The 20000-nt window shown below is 43.2% G+C and overlaps 1 protein-coding gene across 1 annotated transcript in view; it reads right to left on the minus strand.

Moving 5' to 3' along the window:
- Window positions 1–20000, minus strand: part of Nmdar2 (NMDA receptor 2) — a 408938-nt gene that overhangs the window by 55229 nt on the left and 333709 nt on the right. The window contains exon 12 of the mRNA XM_070102705.1: window positions 6167–6350. Within this exon, the coding sequence (XP_069958806.1) occupies window positions 6167–6350 (184 nt within the window). The remainder of the gene's footprint in view (window positions 1–6166; window positions 6351–20000) is intronic.

Here is a 20000-nt window from a genome sequence, read left to right on the forward strand (position 1 = left end):
AGGGTGGGTCGTTCTTCATGTAATCTAAGACGCTCTGCCGATATATCAGTGTATTATATGTAGTGAGAACCGCAAGGAGTGATGGTGATGGGTGGTGAAGATAGTGAAGATAGGTGGTAGTGATGGGAGGTGAGACATGACGCTCGTCATGTCTCTGGGAATGACTGGTCACAACCTCTCAGTCTGGTTCATTTCTGCTGTCACTGTCGTTGATTACCTGGCTAAGTCTGCCTCAGGCTGAATCTTCCAGACTTGGGCAGGAGCAGCGGCGGCTGAGAGACGGTAAGCAGCCTCGAGGGCGCCGCCGCGTCCACAATTTTGGGGTAAAGGTTTGTGTGATGTGTGTCTTAAGCGAGAGGTCTTTTCGTTGCGTTTGTCGTTAATCGGAGCCTTTAAGCTGAGCTTTTAAGCTCAGCCTTTAAGCTCAGGCTTTAAGAGGAGCTTCAGTTAAGGTGGCACCACGGTCGCAGCACCGGTCTCCGACTATAGCACCAGCTCAGAATATAGCAGTTCTGGGGCCCCACTGCTCTATTCATTGTCCAGTACAGCCAACCAATAGCGTGAGAGCTGGCTCTTCCAACCGAGGTGACGTTGTGCTTGACCTGCCGGTTGTGGGGTCAGACGCTCACAAAAGCTGGTCTGGTACACTTGTACTCTCTCTTCTACCCTGAGGTGTAATCCGCTCTTATGAGCGGCTATCTGCTCTCCGGCAGAATCAGGATCGAGCCTTCACCACATCTTACACTGCATGACTCACATGGGTTTAGCACTTTACGGGAGTTACTATTATTATTATTACTATTATTCTGCTACCTGACTTGTTATACTACCACTGTAAATACTTTATAAATTTCGGTGAAGCGATATACCTGGAGTATACCTGGAGAGGGTTTCGGGGGGTCAACGCCCCCGTGGCCTGGTCCGTGACCAGGATAAAGAGAAAAAAAGAAACTAACCTCCCAGTGTTTGTCGTGTCTTTGACTATCTGGCTTCTCTTTGACTGACAACTTTAGTTACGACTGGACACAACAGACACAACACGCCTTGAAATTGGTTCCTGTGTTGGCAGTAGTGTCCATCTCTTAAATTACACCATCCGGCCTGGTGGTCATGGTACCAGACAAGGTGGTCATGGTACCAGAAAAGGTGGTCATGGTACCAGACAAGGTGGTCATGGTGCCAGGTAAGGTGGTCATGGTACCAGACAAGGTGGTCATGGTACCAGACAAGGTGGTCATGGTACCAGACAAGGTGGTCATGGTACCAGACAAGGTGGTCATGGTACCAGACAAGGTGGTCATGGTACCAGACAAGGTGGTCATGGTACCAGACAAGGTGGTCATGGTACCAGACAAGGTGGTCATGGTACCAGACAAGGTGGTCATGGTACCAGACAAGGTGGTCATGGTACCAGGTAAGGTGGTCATGGTACCAGGTAAAGTGGTCATGATATTTAACAAACACATATATATGTCGTAACATTCAACTGTCTACGAGAAACTGTCTACAAGAAACACAGGTACTGTCTACAAGAAACACAGGTACTGTCTACAAGAAACACAGGTACTGTCTACAAGAAACACAGGTGCTGTCTACAAGAAACACAGGCACTGTCTACAAGAAACACAGGTACTGTCTACAAGAAACACAGGTACTGTCTACAAGAAACACAGGTACTGTCTACAAGAAACACAGGTACTGTCTACAAGAAACACAGGTACTGTCTACAAGAAACACAGGTACTGTCTACAAGAAACACAGGTACTGTCTACAAGAAACACAGGTACTGTCTACAAGAAACACAGGTACTGTCTACAAGAAAAACAGGTACTGTCTACAAGAAACACAGGTAATGTCTACAAGAAACACAGGTACTGTCTACAAGAAAAAAAGGTACTGTCTACAAGAAACAGGTACTGTCTACAAGAAACAGGTACTGTCTACAAGAAACACAGGTAATGTCTACAAGAAACACAGGTACTGTCTACAAGAAACACAGGTACTGTCTACAAGAAACACAGGTAATGTCTACAAGAAACACATGTACTGTCTACAATAAAAACAGGTACTGTCTACAAGAAACACAGGTAATGTCTACAAGAAACACAGGTACTGTCTAAAAGAAACACAGGTAATGTCTACAAGGAATACAGGTACTGTCTACAAGAAACACAGGTAATGTCTACAAGAAACACAGGTACTGTCTACAAGAAACACAGGTACTGTCTACAAGAAAAACAGGTACTTTTTACAAGAAACACAGGTACTGCCTACAAGAAACACAGGTACTGTCTACAAGAAACACAGGTACTGTCTACAAGAAAAACAGGTACTTTCTACAAGAAACACAGGTACTGTCTACAAGAAACACAGGTACTGTCTACAAGAAACACAGGTACTGTCTACAAGAAACACAGGTACTGTCTACAAGAAACACAGGTACTGTCTACAAGAAACACAGGTGCTGTCTACAAGAAACCCAGGTACTGTCTACAAGAAAAACAGGTACTTTCTACAAGAAACACAGGTACTGTCTACAAAAAACACAGGTACTGTCTACAAGAAACACAGGTACTGTCTACAAGAAAAACAGGTAATGTCTACAAGAAACACAGGTACTGTCTACAAGAAACACAGGTACTGTCTGCAAGAAACACAGGTACTGTCTACAAGAAAAACAGGTACTTTCTACAAGAAACACAGGTACTGTCTACAAAAAACACAGGTACTGTCTACAAGAAACACAGGTACTGTCTACAAGAAAAACAGGTAATGTCTACAAGAAACACAGGTACTGTCTACAAGAAACACAGGTACTGTCTGCAAGAAACACAGGTACTGTCTACAGGAAACACAGGTACTGTCTACAAGAAACACAGGTACTGTCTACAAGAAACACAGGTACTGTCTACAAGAAAAACAGGTACTGTCTACAAGAAACACAGGTACTGTCTACAAGAAACACAGGTACTGTCTACAAGAAAAACAGGTAATGTCTACAAGAAACACAGGTACTGTCTACAAGAAACACAGGTACTGTCTACAAGAAACACAGGCACTGTCTACAAGAAACACAGGTGCTGCCTACAAGAAACCCAGGTACTGTCTACAAGAAAAACAGGTACTTTCTACAAGAAACACAGGTACTGTCTACAAGAAACACAGGTACTGTCTACAAGAAACACAGGTACTGTCAACAAGAAAAACAGGTAATGTCTACAAGAAACACAGGTACTGTCTACAAGAAACACTTACTGTCTACAAGAAACACAGGTACTGTCTACAAGAAACACAGGTACTGTCTACAGGAAACACAGGTACTGTCTACAAGAAACACAGGTACTGTCTACAAGAAACACAGGTACTGTCTACAAGAAAAACAGGTACTGTCTACAAGAAACACAGGTACTGTCTACAAGAAACACAGGTACTGTCTACAAGATAAACAGATAATGTCTACAAGAAACACAGGTACTGTCTAAAAGAAACACAGGTACTGTCTACAAGAAACACAGGTACTGTCTACAAGAAACACAGGCACTGTCTACAAGAAACACAGGTACTGTCTACAAGAAACACAGGTACTGTCTACAAGAAACACAGGTACTGTCTACAAGAAACACAGGTACTGTCTACAAGAAATGCAGGTACTGTCTACAAGAAACACAGGTACTGTCTACAAGAAACACAGGTACTGTCTACAAGAAACACAGGTACTGTCTACAAGAAACACAGGCACTGTCTACAAGAAACACAGGTACTGTCTACAAGAAACACAGGCACTGTCTACAAGAAACACAGGTACTGTCTACAAGAAACACAGGTACTGTCTACAAGAAACACAGGCACTGTCTACAAGAAACACAGGTACTGTCTACAAGAAACACATGCACTGTCTACAAGAAACACAGGTACTGTCTACAAGAAACACAGGTACTGTCTACACGAAACACAGGTACTGTCTACAAGAAACACAGGTACTGTCTACAAGAAACACAGGCAATGTCTACAAGAAACACAGGTACTGTCTACAAGAAACACAGGTACTGTCTACAAGAAACACAGGTACTGTCTACAAGAAACACAGGTACTGTCTACAAGAAACACAGGTACTTTCTACAAGAAACACAGGCACTGTCTACAAGAAACACAGGTACTGTCTACAAGAAACACAGGTACTGTCTACAAGAAACACAGGTACTGTCTACAAGAAACACAGGTACTGTCTACAAGAAACACAGGTACTGTCTACAAGAAACACAAGTACTGTCTACAAGAAACACAGGTACTGTCTACAAGAAACACAGGTACTGTCTACAAGAAACACAGGTACTGTCTACAAGAAACACAGGCACTGTCTACAAGAAACACAGGTACTGTCTACAAGAAACTCAGGCACTGTCTACAAGAAACACAGGTACTGTCTACAAGAAACACAGGTACTGTCTACAAGAAACACAGGTACTGTCTACAAGAAACACAGGTACTGTCTACAAGAAACACAGGTACTGTCTACAAGAAACACATGTACTGTCTACAAGAAACACAGGTACTGTCTACAAGAAACACAGGTACTGTCTACAAGAAACACAGGTACTGTCTACAAGAAACACAGGTACTGTCTACAAGAAACACAGGTACTGTCTACAAGAAACACAGGTACTGTCTACAAGAAACACAGGTACTGTCTACAAGAAACACAAGTACTGTCTACAAGAAACACAGGTACTGTCTACAAGAAACACAGGTACTGTCTACAAGAAACACAGGTACTGTCTACAAGAAACACAGGTACTGTCTACAAGAAATGCAGGTACTGTCTACAAGAAACACAGGTACTGTCTACAAGAAACACAGGTACTGTCTACAAGAAACACAGGTACTGTCTACAAGAAACACAGGTACTGTCTACAAGAAACACAGGTACTGTCTACAAGAAACACAGGTACTATCTACAAGAAACACAGGTACTGTCTACAAGAAACACAGGTACTATCTACAAGAAACACAGGTACTGTCTACAAGAAACACAGGTACTGTCTACAAGAAACACAGGTACTGTCTACAAGAAACACAGGTACTATCTACAAGAAACACAGGTACTGTCTACAAGAAACACAGGTACTGTCTACAAGAAACACAGGTACTGTCTACAAGAAACACAGGTACTGTCTACAAGAAACACAGGTACTATCTACAAGAAACACAGGTACTGTCTACAAGAAACACAGGTACTGTTTAGAACAACTGTAGGTGCAGCAGTTACCGGATATTGAGCCAATCAATAAACAGAGGCAAACTCTGTGCTACGTAGTAAGCGAAGACTACATTATGGAGGAGGAGGAAGACTGATTTTTACTCAAAGAAAAATAGAGAGCGTGTTGATCTGGCGAGGCTGGAAATTCTGTATATACAGAGTGAGGGGCCCTTCTGATAACACTGTTTCAGTGTTCCTCTGTCTGATTTGTAAAAGAAAGCTGACGTTAAGATCTGTATTTTACCCTCTTACACACACACACACACACACACACTTATCATGAACCCTGGCCACCTTTCAAGTGCAAGAGTTCAAACTAAAAAAAACAGTAGAGGTTTCAACACTTCATTCCAAGCTACATACAGGTTCGAAAACACAAGCCCTCCCTCCAAGGTGTTCCAATATTAAGATCACACTCTCAAAAGGTTCCAACACCAACGAAACACACAGAGGTACAAACTCCAAGCACAACATTCTCATTCGGTTTCAGAAAACAAACATCCCCACCCCAGGCAAGCGTCTCTATACTCATGAAATCATAAAAAATAATATCGTCCATTTCTCAGAATATATGAAAATACAGGAAAGTCTGCTGAAGGTTCTCAGAATTTGAGAAATAATTACGGTGATGAGGAAACAAGACCATTAGAGGCAAGAAACAAACTACCAGCATAAAACATAACATAATAATAATAATAATAATAATAATAATAATAATAATAATAATAATAATAATAATAATAATAATAATAATTATTATTATTATTATTATTATTATTATTATTATTATTATTATTATTATTATTATTATTATTATATTACTACTGCACTGCTACTACTATTACTACTGTTACTACTACTACTGCTACTATTGCTACTACTATTACTACTACTAACACTGGTACTGACCCAGGAAGGCAGTAGGAGAGATGATTCCAGTCCTCTTGGCCACCACTATGGCGATGCCAGTGTCTAGAAATGGAACAGTAAAATCCAACACTTCCTCCCGCTGAGAGTTTATCTTGATGGAAGTCATAATCATGTCAGCCTTGCCGTTGATGATGGCACCAGGCAGGCCCGTCCACTTGCCGTTCTGCGAAGGGAAACGGAGAAAAAAAATATCTCGTCAGCGTCACCCTCAGGAGTAATAACGACACAACGAAGCAAATTGTGACCACTATCATCATTCACGTTGTTTTACTTGCTAACGTCAATGGCTCCTGTCTTTATCATAGCTTAAAAATTCTCTCTCAACAGTTCACAACTGTTCTGTCATCGCAATTTGTTCCAATATTTGTTTCCCTGCAGCAGTCCCCACCGATTACCATAATTCAGGCAACAATCAACTTATCAACTACTATGACCACTAATTACTCTACAATTTTCCCACCAATCTCCATCATAACAAAGTTCTCACAAGTCAGAAAACAGTGCCCTGAAAGTCTTGGGAATCCATTTCCCAGATATCAACACCCACACAAAAGAATATATTACAAAAGTCTTGGGAATTTACTCGCCAACTTTCAGCACCCAAGAAACTATATTTTATAAGTATTGGGAATTTACTCGCCAACTTTCAATACCGAAAAGCCTATTTGAAGTCTTGGGATTCGACTCGCCAGCTTTCAACACCTCAAGACCCCTCTCTTCTAAAAATCATGTCACTTGATACGTCAGGTAAAGTAATTACAGTGACTGTCGGCACTGAAGAACCCAGAAGTGACAGGTAAGTAGAAGGAGGAGCCGTCGCGATTTCATTAAAAACTCGTAATTAACATCCTTTGAAAGTTTCCGATCTATTGCAATCGTTGCAAATTGTAATTAACGAGAAGAAACAATTACGATTGCCTCCAAAACAACTGCAGTTTTCTTGAAATTGCCAAGAGAGAGAGAGAGCTGGTTATGAAGGCTTGAGTGAGCTATCGCCCAGGTACCTATTTACTGCTAGGTGAATGTGGGTAATAGGTGTAAGGGAACTAACATCTTTGCTACTGACTATTTTGAATTAGGCTTCCATTTTGTGTTATACAGCTGCACTATTTTTTTTATATCTCCAAGTGTGTGTTAACACTCCAAGTGTGTGTTAACACTCCAAGTGTGTGTTAACACTCCAAGTGTGTGTTAACACTCCAAGTGTGTGTTAACACTCCAAGTGTGTGTTAACACTCCAAGTGTGTGTTAACACTGCAAGTGTGTGTTAACACTCCAAGTGTGTGTTAACACTCCAAGTGTGTGTTAACACTCCAAGTGTGTGTTAACACTCCAAGTGTGTGTTAACACTCCAAGTGTGTGTTAACACTCCAAGTGTGTGTTAACACTGCAAGTGTGTGTTAACACTCCAAGTGTGTGTTAACACTCCAAGTGTGTGTTAACACTCCAAGCGTGTGTTAACACTGCAAGTGTGTGTTAACACTCCAAGTGTGTGTTAATACTCCAAATGTGTGTTAACACTCCAAGTGTGTGTTAGCACTCCAAGTGTGTGTTAACACTCCAAGTGTGTGTTAACACTCCAAGTGTTTGTTAACACTCCAAGTGTGTGTTAACACTGCAAGTGTGTGTTAACACTCCAAGTGTGTGTTAACACTCCAAGCGTGTGTTAACACTGCAAGTGTGTGTTAACACTCCAAGTGTGTGTTAATACTCCAAATGTGTGTTAACACTCCAAGTGTGTGTTAGCACTCCAAGTGTGTGTTAACACTCCAAGTGTGTGTTAACACTCCAAGTGTTTGTTAACACTCCAAGTGTGTGTTAACACTCCAAGTGTGTGTTAACACTCCAAGTGTGTGTTAACACTCCAAGTGTGTGTTAACACTCCAAGTGTGTGTTAATACTCCAAGTGTGTGTTAACACTCCAAGTGTGTGTTAGCACTCCAAGTGTGTGTTAACACTCCAAGTGTGTGTTAACACTCCAAGTGTTTGTTAACACTCCAAGTGTGTGTTAACACTCCAAGTGTGTGTTAACACTCCAAGTGTGTGTTAACACTCCAAGTGTGTGTTAACACTCCAAGTGTGTGTTAATAGTCCAAGTGTGTGTTAACACTCCAAGTGTGTGTTAACACTCCAAGTGTGTGTTAACACTCCAAGTGTGTGTTAACACTCCAAGTGTGTGTTAATACTCCAAATGTGTGTTAACACTCCAAGTGTGTGTTAACACTCCAAGTGTGTGTTAATACTCCAAATGTGTGTTAACACTCCAAGTGTGTGTTAGCACTCCAAGTGTGTGTTAACACTCCAAGTGTGTGTTAACACTCCAAGTGTGTGTTAACACTCCAAGTGTGTGTTAGCACTCCAAGTGTGTGTTAATACTCCAAGTGTGTGTTAACACTCCAAGTGTGTGTTAGCACTCCAAGTGTGTGTTAATACTCCAAATGTATGTTAACACTCCAAATGTGTGTTAATACTCCAAGTGTGTGTTAACACTCCAAGTGTGTGTTAACACTCCAAATGTGTGTTAGCACTCCAAGTGTGTGTTAACACTCCAAGTGTGTGTTAACACTCCAAGTGTGTGTTAACACTCCAAGTGTGTGTTAACACTCCAAGTGTGTGTTAACACTCCAAGTGTGTGTTAACACTCCAAGTGTGTGTTAACACTCCAAGTGTGTGTTAATACTCCAAGTGTGTGTTAACACTCCAAGTGTGTGTTAATACTCCAAGTGTGTGTTAACACTCCAAGTGTGTGTTAACACTCCAAGCGTGTGTTAACACTCCAAGTGTGTGTTAACACTCCAAGTGTGTGCCAACACTGAGTGTGCCCGAGCATCTAACTCCAGATCAGCGGTAAAGCCCAAATCTCACTACACAATACTAGCAATCTAGCATTATTATTATTATTATTATGTCCAGTGAAAGATCGCTAAAGCCGTAAGGATGGTCATCAAAACCGTACCAACTGGACAAGAGGATTTAAACCAGAGATTCATAGGAAGATTAAAGTCAGAAAATTGTGAAGAAATTCTATTTCCCTCACTGACGTTATTACTAACTTTCTTAATTATCCTCTTCTAGGGCTGGTGTCACACAGTGTCAGTATGACACAGCAATATGACACAGCAGGAGACGACACAGTGATATGACACAACAGGAAATGACACAACAGGAAATGACACAGCAGGAGACGACACAGTGATATGACACAACAGGAAAAGACACAGCAGGAGACGACACAGCGATATGACACAACAGGAGATGGCACAGTAATATGACACAACAGGAAATGACACAGCAGGAGACAACACAGTAATGTGACACAACAGAAGACGACACACATAACAAGGGCTGGTGAAGGCTCACTCCTCCGTCGTATATTACCGAGACTTGTATGCTAAATATGTTCACTAACCTGTATGTACAGATGACAGCGAAGAACGACCATTAACTATAGATACTTGGTGAACGACTCTAACTATAGATACTAAGCAACAACAGTAACTATAGATAATATTAAAGAATAATAACTATAGGCACGAAGAAACGACAACACCCACGGGTACTGAAGAACGACTATAACTTGTAAGTACTAGGGAACGACTAACTACAGATACTGGGACACGACAATAGATACAGATACTGGGACACGACAATAGATACGGATACTGGGACACGACAATAGATACGGATACTGGGACACGACAATAGATACGGATACTGGGACACGACAATAGATACGGATACTGGGACACGACAATAGATACGGATACTGGGGACTAAAGTATCTATAGATAACAGAGAAGGAAAATAACTATATATATAAGAGAAGGAAAATAACTACAGATTCTAGGGAACAACCATAACCACCAGGGAACAACTGGGACTCAAGCTCCAGGGCCTGGTAGCACCACTTCACTACTACTACTACTACTACTACTACTACGACACTCAGCCACGACAACACTCCTCCCTTCCCCACTCAACCATCAACCTCATGGTTCCATACTGAACAAACAGGGTACAATGGTACCCTTAGTGGCCGCCCCAACTGATGGTGAACAAAAGAGAGGGTGTGACCCCTTTTACCTGCTTGTTCACCAGGTATATCAATTCTCCAATTAGCCAGCCTTATCTAACCTATTCTATTTCCCCTATTTTCCTTGTTGTCCGAATTCTCTGGTTTCAAAAACAATCCCGTTTTGACGTTTTTAGCTCGGGAACGCGGCTAGGTTTCGCCCGTTTTCCTGCTTATGAAAGTGCTGTAGCTTCTGCCTAGCAGTCGTCATCTGATGATGGTCCAAAGACTAAAATATGGCAGGATGATATTTATTTCCAGTTCGTAGGTTAGTTGTGAATGGTTGTGAATTTGGCAAAGGTGTTCTCTGCTGAATAAGTATAATGAATTTTTTTTGTTATAAATCTGCGAAAATATATCTAAACGTAACAAATATATATATATATATATATATATATATATATATATATATATATATATATATATATATATATATATATATATATATATATATATATACATAGTGAACTCTATATCCCAACGACCACAGATCATTATCGGTGTAGACGCTTAGGGTCATGTGTACATATTGCAGGTGTGACGTGTACACACAATAACTGTGCACATGCAACAGGTGTTGAGGTGTACTCAGTGATTAACAAATCATCCCATTAATCCGAAGTATAATTCAACAGATCTTCAACACGCATAAATCATACTTCCCAAAACTGTGTTGTGAATGATCACAGTGTTGAATTGTGTTGTGAATGATACAAGACAGTCCTGAATTGTGTTGCCTGGATCGTCAGGTAATCAAGAGATCAGTTGCAACCTTGTGGAAAATTGCCTGATTCCCTTTGGGCTCTGAGCCAATCAGAGTACGGAGCCAATACGAGCCGGGAGCCAATCAGAGCCTCAAGCCAATCGTAGCTCAGAGCCAATCAGATCTCCTATCCAATGAGAGCTCTCAGCCAATCAGAACCAGAGAAAATTCTCAGAGAATCAAGACCTTAGGGCCAATCAGGTGCATGCCACTCAGTACGTGCCTTAAATCTGAGCATCTGTTGGAACGTAGACATCCAGTGACCATCAGACACTCAACGAATTGATGAGCTCAGTATTTGTTGTGTTACTCAGTATTTGTTGTGTGACAACACAAACCTTGGCTGTGACAACACAAACCTTGGCTGTGACAACACAAACCTTGGCTGTGACAACACAAACCTTGGCTGTGACAACACAAACCTTGGCTGTGACAACACAAACCTTGGCTGTGACAACACAAACCTTGGCGGTGACAACACAAACCTTGGCTGTGACAACACAAACCTTGGCTGTGACAACACAAACGTTAGTATTTGTTGGAAAAACATTAACACAACACAAACATTAACAAACACAACACAAACATTAACAAACACAACACAAACATTAACAAACACAACACAAACATTAACAAACACAACACAAACATTAACAAACACAACACAAACATTAACAAACACAACACAAACATTAACAAACACAACACAGGCCAGGCTGGGGCGCAACAGGCAGGCTGGCACAGGACACTAACAAAGAGCGGCACAAAGGCGCTGCGGAGCACGGCTGCAGGGCGCACAACAGGAGGGCGCGGCTGGGCAGCGCTAACGGGAGGCGTCGCAGGCGCTGGCAGGCACGGCGCAGGCGCTGTAACGGAGGGCGGCAGCAGGCGCGGCAAGGCGGCGCAGGCGCTGCAACGGGAGCGGCGCAGGCGCTGCAAGGACGCGGCGGCAGGCCGCCGGAGGCGCGGCAGCAGGCGCGGCAACAGGCGGCGCAGGCCCCAGGGCACGGCAGCACGGCGGCAACGAGGCGCAGGCGGCGGGCGCAGGCGCACGGCAGGCGGCTGGCGCAGCGGCTGGCGCGGCGCAACGGGCGCGGCAGCAAGGCTAGGCCCAGCACGCAGCACAGGCGCTAACAAGGCAGGCTGGCACAGGCGTTAACAGGCACGGCTGGGCGCTGCCAGGCACGGCGCAGGCGCTGGGGGCACGGTGCAGGCGCTGCCAGGCGCGGCGCAGGCGCTGCAGGCACGGCTGGCAGCGCCTGGGCCAGGCGGCGGCAGGGCGCAACAGGGCGCGGCGCCGAGCGCTGGCAAGGCGCGGCGCAGGCGCAACAGGCAGCGGCGCAGGCGCTGGGCAGGGCGCACGCACCAGGCCAACAGGCACGGCGCAGGCGCTGCAGGCGCGGCGCAGGCGCAACAGGCCGCGGCGCAGGCGTTGAGGCAGGCGCGGCTGCAGACGCTGCAGGCGGCGCAGGCGCTGGGCTGGCGCAGGCGCAGCTGGCGCAGCGGCTGCGGGCGCACAGCGCGGCGCAGGCGCTGGGCGGCGCGGCGCAGGCGCTAGCAGGCACGGCGCAAAGCCAACGGGCCGGCGGCTGGAGGCGCTGCGGGCACGGCGCAGGCGCTGGCTGGCAGGCGGCGGCTGCAGGCGACTAACAAGGCTGCCGCAGGAGCGCAGGCGCAGGCGCAGGCGCTGGGCGCAGCGCAGGCTTGAGACACAGCACAAACACTAACAAACACAGCACAAACACTAACAAACACAGCACAAACACTAACAAACACAGCACAAACACTAACAAACACAGCACAAACACTAACAAACACAGCACAAACACTAACAAACACAGCACAAACACTAACAAACACAACACAAACATTAACAAACACAGCACAAACACTAACAAACAGCACAAACACTAACAAACACAGCACAAACACTAACAAACACAGCACAAACACTAACAAACACAGCACCAGGGTTCTGTAAACACAGTTTGAAAAACGAAAACCAATTAGCAGTCTAAGTCTCTGTGGTTGTTACTACTACACTACTTTATTTAAATAAATCTCAAGCAATAAATTCCATTCTCGGCTTGAGCGATATATCTATATCAACTATTATTTTTTATTTATTATCACACCGGCCGATTCCCACCAAGGCAGGGTGGCCCGAAAAAGAAAAACTTTCACCATCATTCACTCCATCACTGTCTTGCCAGAAGGGTGCTTTACACTACAGTTTTTAAACTGCAACATTAACACCCCTCCTTCAGAGTGCAGGCACTGTACTTCCCATCTCCAGGACTCAAGTCCGGCCTGCCGGTTTCCCTGAATCCCTTCATAAATGTTACTTTGCTCACACTCCAACAGCACGTCAAGTATTAAAAACCATTTGTCTCCATTCACTCCTATCAAACACGCTCACGCATGCCTGCTGGAAGTCCAAGCCCCTCGCACACAAAACCTCCTTTACCCCCTCCCTCCAACCCTTCCTATTATTATTATTATTATTATTGGGAAACTGTGAGGTCATCATGTTTTATCCATGGAAACAGAGGATAGCGCCAGTTCCTTGTATCAAGAGCCCTCCACCACCAAGACCATCCCTCCCCGCACATCACCATAATAAGTGGTTACATACACGGTTGACGGTGCAACAACACACGACCCCTCCTCTCAGGTGACGACGGTGATCCCAGACTCACCTGAGGTCTCGGCCAGTCGTATCTCAAAGATAATTTGTCTTAATAATCCCTCTTGTCATCAAAGGCAGCTAAAATGGATGAGTGAGTGAGAGAGAGAGAGTTCTGGGAGGTTATAAACGACATATGTACTCTAGTTATATTCACCCCCGGGGTGGACAAGCCAGGGATCTCGCACCCACAGGGGAAAAGCATTTGGATTCTTGTAGAAGAGAAACATAAATTTGTACGGGAGTGAGTGTATGTATGGCGAGTGGGATCTGAATGGTTGTGAGAGTGAAAATCGGATACCTGTTGCTTATAACCGATTTTAGGGTAATGAAAATTGCTGTGTTGCAAATAGGTAATTGGTGAGGAAAATACTAAGAGGCAGGTGAAAGGAGAGTGACTGTTACACTGTCCCTGGCTGCCTCTTGGAGCAGTGAGAGTAGACCTAGTAGTAACTAGCGAAAAGACGGGGCCAGGATCTAAGACTCAACCTCTGCAACCACAAATAGGTGAGTACCATCACCTCTGCGTGGGTCGTAAGGTTAATGGTCACTCTCTCAACTTCTTTTCCCTATTCATCATCTTTAAACTAAATTACAGAATACTAATTACATCGTCTATTTGATTTATTAAAGAATAAAAAATTTGAGTTGATTAGAGTGAAGACTAAAAAAGACAAATTAACACAATGGAATTGGTAAATTTCAAGGTTAACTTAGGTAAGATTTGTCAGGAAACGTACAAGTTTTTTCCGATCTTAGTCATATGATAACCCGCAGATGGAGCTTTTGATCATCTGACCGAAGCCTTCCACTGGCTTACCCCTCCACCCCTTTAAAAATTATGGTCATGATTATAGCCATTGTTCATTCTGGTATTTCAAGAAACATATACATGCTACAAGCATGAACGAGACAAAGCGGAGATTCAATTTACTATCAGAAGTACCTCTGTAATCTGTAAATACCTTTGTAACTTGTCATGATTGTGACTAGACCTACCTGGAGTTCATTACCTTTGTAAATTGTGAGTTCATTACCTTTGTAAATTGTGAATTCATTACCTCTGTAACTTGCTCAGCTATCAAAACTTTGAGGTCCAGTCCCTGGACCCATTATGTACCTCTGTAATCTTTTGACTACCGCCCACAGGATGGGTATGGGGTGCATAATAAACATATTAAACTAACTTCCAGAAGTACCAGTGAGGTTTACATTACAATGTAAGAAACTAGTGAATCAGTGTTTATATTACCAAAATGCCACCAACTCACCCACTCGGGGCTAATCAACATTTTAATTAAGTTCGCTTTATGGTAGGCTGAGTTATTATCCTGGTAACCAGGCCAGCAGTCCACCCGGTCCCAAATTCAGCTCTCGCTCTGCGGCCAGTGTTAGTTTGTTAATTATCTTCGGCTTAATATCCAGTGCATAACCGTGTATAGATCACTGGTACAACGCTCGGCTCATAACCTAAAGGACTCGGGCTCGATTCCCAGGCAGGACGAAAGGCGGAATAAGGTCACCTACTGCCCCTGTTTCCCTACCAGTAAATAGGTACCTGTGGGTTAGTCGAGTGTTGTGGGTGGCATCCTGGAAGAGGTTAAGGTAGAAAACCTTAAGATGGCAATTAATGATATAAAATACCGACACGACGGAAAAATAGACAAATGCAATATAATGCGAGCCTTTATTGACTAAGTTGAGCGAAACGTTGTCAATAAAGAATCACACATATTACTGCATGTGTGTCTATTTCTCCACCTTAGATAGGGCTAGGCTTTGAAATAGGGGGATAAAGTATAACAGGCCTTAACCTATGACATGATCTATATAAGACGTCCGTTTAAGTAAGAGAGAAATACTAACTTACTATGTGGTAGTAACTCTAAGACCCGGTGATTGTGTGGTAGTAACTCTAAGACCCGGATATTGTGTGGTAGTAACTCTAAGACCCGGTGATTGTGTGGTAGCAACTCTAAGACCCGGTGATTGTGTGGTAGTAACTCTAAAACCCGGTGATTGTGTGGTAGTAACTCTCAGACCCGGTGATTGTGTGGTAGTAACTCTAAGACCCGGATATTGTGTGGTAGTAACTCTAAGACCCGGTGATTGTGTGGTAGCAACTCTCAGACCCGGTGATTGTGTGACAGTAACTCTCAGACCCGGTGATTGTGTGGTAGTAACTCTAAGACCCGGTGATTTTGTGACAGTAACTCTCAGACCCGGTGATTGTGTGACAGTAACTCTCAGACCCGGTGATTGTATGACAGTAACTCTCAGACCCGGTGATTCTGTGACAGTAACTCTCAGACCCGGTGATTGTGTGACAGTAACTCTCAGACCCGGTGATTGTGTGACAGTAACTCTCAGACCCGGTGATTGTGTGACAGTAACTCTCAGACCCGGTGATTGTGTGGTAGTAACTCTCAGACCCGGTGATTGTGTGACAGTAACTCTCAGACCCGGTGATTGTGTGGCAGTAACTCTCAGACCCGGTGATTGTGTGGCAGTAACTCTCAGACCCGGTGATTGTGTGACAGTAACTCTCAGACCCGGTGATTGTGTGGCAGTAACTCTCAGACCCGGTGATTGTGTGACAGTAACTCTCAGACCCGGTGATTGTGTGACAGTAACTCTCAGACCCGGTGATTGTGTGACAGTAACTCTCAGACCCGGTGATTGTGTGACAGTAACTCTCAGACCCGGTGATTGTGTTTAACAAGCTATGAGTATTACGGTTCCTGCACTAGAGCAGCAACTTGTCTCTACCGGAGACGTGGGTCAAATATTTTTTTTTTAATAAACGCGAATCCAGAGTAGTGGGAAAGTCTCTTGGCTCTCAAAAGGGAATCAAGATCAAAGGGGTTTCATTAATAAGTAATGCAAATAGCATTAAAGCTGGTTTTACCATCTAGAAGACATTTTATTCACATATTTCAATGTGTGGTTTGTGGTCTCTCACCAGAGAGACCAGGGAACACTTGTCCTGTTTCCTGACGAACATTGTACCTGCCTGACCAGAGAGTGTCGTCTCTCCCATCTCCGTCATCTCCAGGTGATCGAGATGCTGGACGGTAAATGATGTTGACTTGTACACGGTGTAGTGTCAGCAGTGAAGGCTGACACAGAACTGACAACCAGTGGCTACATATGTTACTCAATTATAATATCCTTTCACAGATCATAGTTGGTCTCCCGATCATTATTAATATTACCCCTATTTTCTAGGGGGGTCTGTGACCCCCCTAGATAATAAGAATAATCAGCTCCCACTCACGGGATCAAGAGCCCCCCTCACTTGCATCAAAGTCCCCCCCCCACCTATCCCACCTTCCCATCAATGTTTCAAAACATCAAGCATCTCTCAAACATAATTTCCGTCATATTGATTAAAAATAAGCCTCATTTTCAAATATATAAAATTTTTTATTTTAATTCTGGCCTGAGGGAGAGTCTAGCATCGTGAAAAAAAAAATATTTTTATTCAGAGTTAGAATTCAGAGAATCCTCTCCCGATCTCTTATTTTTTTCTGTCTGTCTTTCTTCTTTTTCTCAGATGACACGAGAAATGCATCAGCCGCCTCGCATCCAAAACTTTCTGAAGAGCTTGAGTTATGAGTTAGATATCCCAATAATATATATATGTCGTGCCGAATAGGTAAAACTTGCGATTTTGGCTTAAATAGCAATGCTCTTCTTGCCGAATAAGACAAGCGAACATTTGTGTATGCAATAATTTCGTAAAAATCATTCTGAACCTAACGAAAAAAATATATTTCATTGTGTTAGTTTATTATTAAATTATTGTAAACTTATCTAAAATATATTTAGTTAGATTAGGCTAAATTAAATTTACGCGTGTTATAATAAGGTTAGGTAAGTTTTCTAAGGTTCTTTTGGTACAAAATTATTAATTTTTACGTTAACATAAATGAAAAAATTATATCTTTAAACATATAAGAGAAAATTTTAGAAAGGACCTATATATATATATATATATATATATATATATATATATATATATATATATATATATATATATATATATATATATATATATATATATATATATATATATATATATATATATCACGAGGAATCAGTAAACCCGTAGGGGACGGTCATCCACTTCTTGGGGAATGCTATGTAATAATGTTTAAAAGAAAAATTAAAATAGTTACTATTCATTGGATCAAGAGCCCTGCACTTGCATCACGGCACTAACCTTCAAGGGTCAGATATTTAATGAGGTGTGACATAAGAGTCCCGTGGCTCGGTTGGCAACACACTCGCCTCATACACTGAGTGTCTGTGGTTCAGTCCCCGGCACGGGTGGAAACGTTGGGTATGCTTCTTGACACCTGCTGTCCCTGTTCACCTAGCAGTAAGTAGGTACCTGTGTGTTAATCACCTTACACCTGCTGTCCCTGTTTACTCAGCACTAAGTAGGTACCTGGGTGTTAGTCACCTTATACCTTCTGCCCCTGTCTACCTAGCAGCAAATAGGTACCTGGGTGTTAGTCACCTTAAACCTGATGTCACTGTTCACCTAGCAGTAAGTAGGTACCTGGGTGTTAGTCACCTTACACTTGTTGCCCCTGGTCACCTAATAGTAATTAGGTACCTGGGTGTTAGTTGACTGGTATGGGTGGCATCCTGGGGGATGGTAGTGTAGGGCTGGGTTTTCCAATAAGCTGAGGGAGGATAACATCTCTTAGCCACAAAAATCGATTTGCTAAAAGAAAGAAAATAGCCACAGGGACGTACTGCATTCTAGTGGCTAACTCTATACCGTATTGAATCAGGTGATTTTCTGAGCGGGCGGTTCGATCCTTGAGCACAGAGTGAGCGAAACGTTGCATGGTGAGGTAGTGAGGGGAGGGAGGAGCGGAGGAGTCGAACCCTGGTAAAGAGGTGAGAGAGGCGACACATCCTGGGTAAGCCGAGAGGGAAATATAATCTAATCGTCTCTCTTAAGAACTAAAAATTGAAACGTAAGAATGCTGTAAAAAAAGGACTAATTAGGGAAACAACGAACAAATAACAAAGCAACGAACAATGCAAGAAAAAACAACGAAAGAATGCAACAAGAAGAGTGCAACAATAACAGTAGACTGGAACAACAACAACAGAGATTGCAACAAGGACAATATAACAACAACACTGCAACACGTACAGTGCAACAACAACAACAAGAGGAGACTGCAACACGTACAGTGCAACAACAGTAACAAGAGGAGACTACAACACGTACAGTGCATCAACAGTAACAAGAGGAGACTGCAACACGTACAGTGCATCAACAGTAACAAGAGGAGACTACAACACGTACAGTGCATCAACAGTAACAAGAGGAGACTACAACACGTACAGTGCATCAACAGTAACAAGAGGAGACTACAACACGTACAGTGCATCAACAGTAACAAGAGGAGACTACAACACGTACAGTGCAACAACAGCAACAAGAGGAGACTACAACACGTACAGTGCATCAACAGTAACAAGAGGAGACTACAACACGTACAGTGCATCAACAGCAACAAGAGGAGACTACAACACGTACAGTGCATCAACAGTAACAAGAGGAGACTACAACACGTACAGTGCAACAACAGTAACAAGAGGAGACTACAACACGTACAGTGCAACAACAGTAACAAGAGGAGACTACAACACGTACAGTGCAACAACAGTAACAAGAGGAGACTACAACACGTACAGTGCATCAACAGTAACAAGAGGAGACTGCAACACGTACAGTGCAACAACAGTAACAAGAGGAGACTACAACACGTACAGTGCATCAACAGTAACAAGAGGAGACTGCAACACGTACAGTGCAACAACAGTAACAAGAGGAGACTACAACACGTACAGTGCATCAACAGTAACAAGAGGAGACTGCAACACGTACAGTGCAACAACAGCAACAAGAGGAGACTACAACACGTACAGTGCAACAACAGTAACAAGAGGAGACTGCAACACGTACAGTGCAACAACAGCAACAAGAGGAGACTACAACACGTACAGTGCAACAACAGTAACAAGAGGAGACTGCAACACGTACAGTGCAACAACAGCAACAAGAGGAGACTACAACACGTACAGTGCAACAACAGTAACAAGAGGAGACTGCAACACGTACAGTGCAACAACAGTAACAAGAGGAGACTGCAACACGTACATTGCAACAACAGTAACAAGAGGAGACTACAACACGTACATTGCAACAACAGTAACAAGAGGAGACTGCAACACGTACAGTGCAACAACAGTAACAAGAGGA

This window comes from Cherax quadricarinatus, chromosome 5 (genome assembly GCF_038502225.1).
Source record: "Cherax quadricarinatus isolate ZL_2023a chromosome 5, ASM3850222v1, whole genome shotgun sequence".
Taxonomy (NCBI): domain Eukaryota; kingdom Metazoa; phylum Arthropoda; class Malacostraca; order Decapoda; family Parastacidae; genus Cherax; species Cherax quadricarinatus.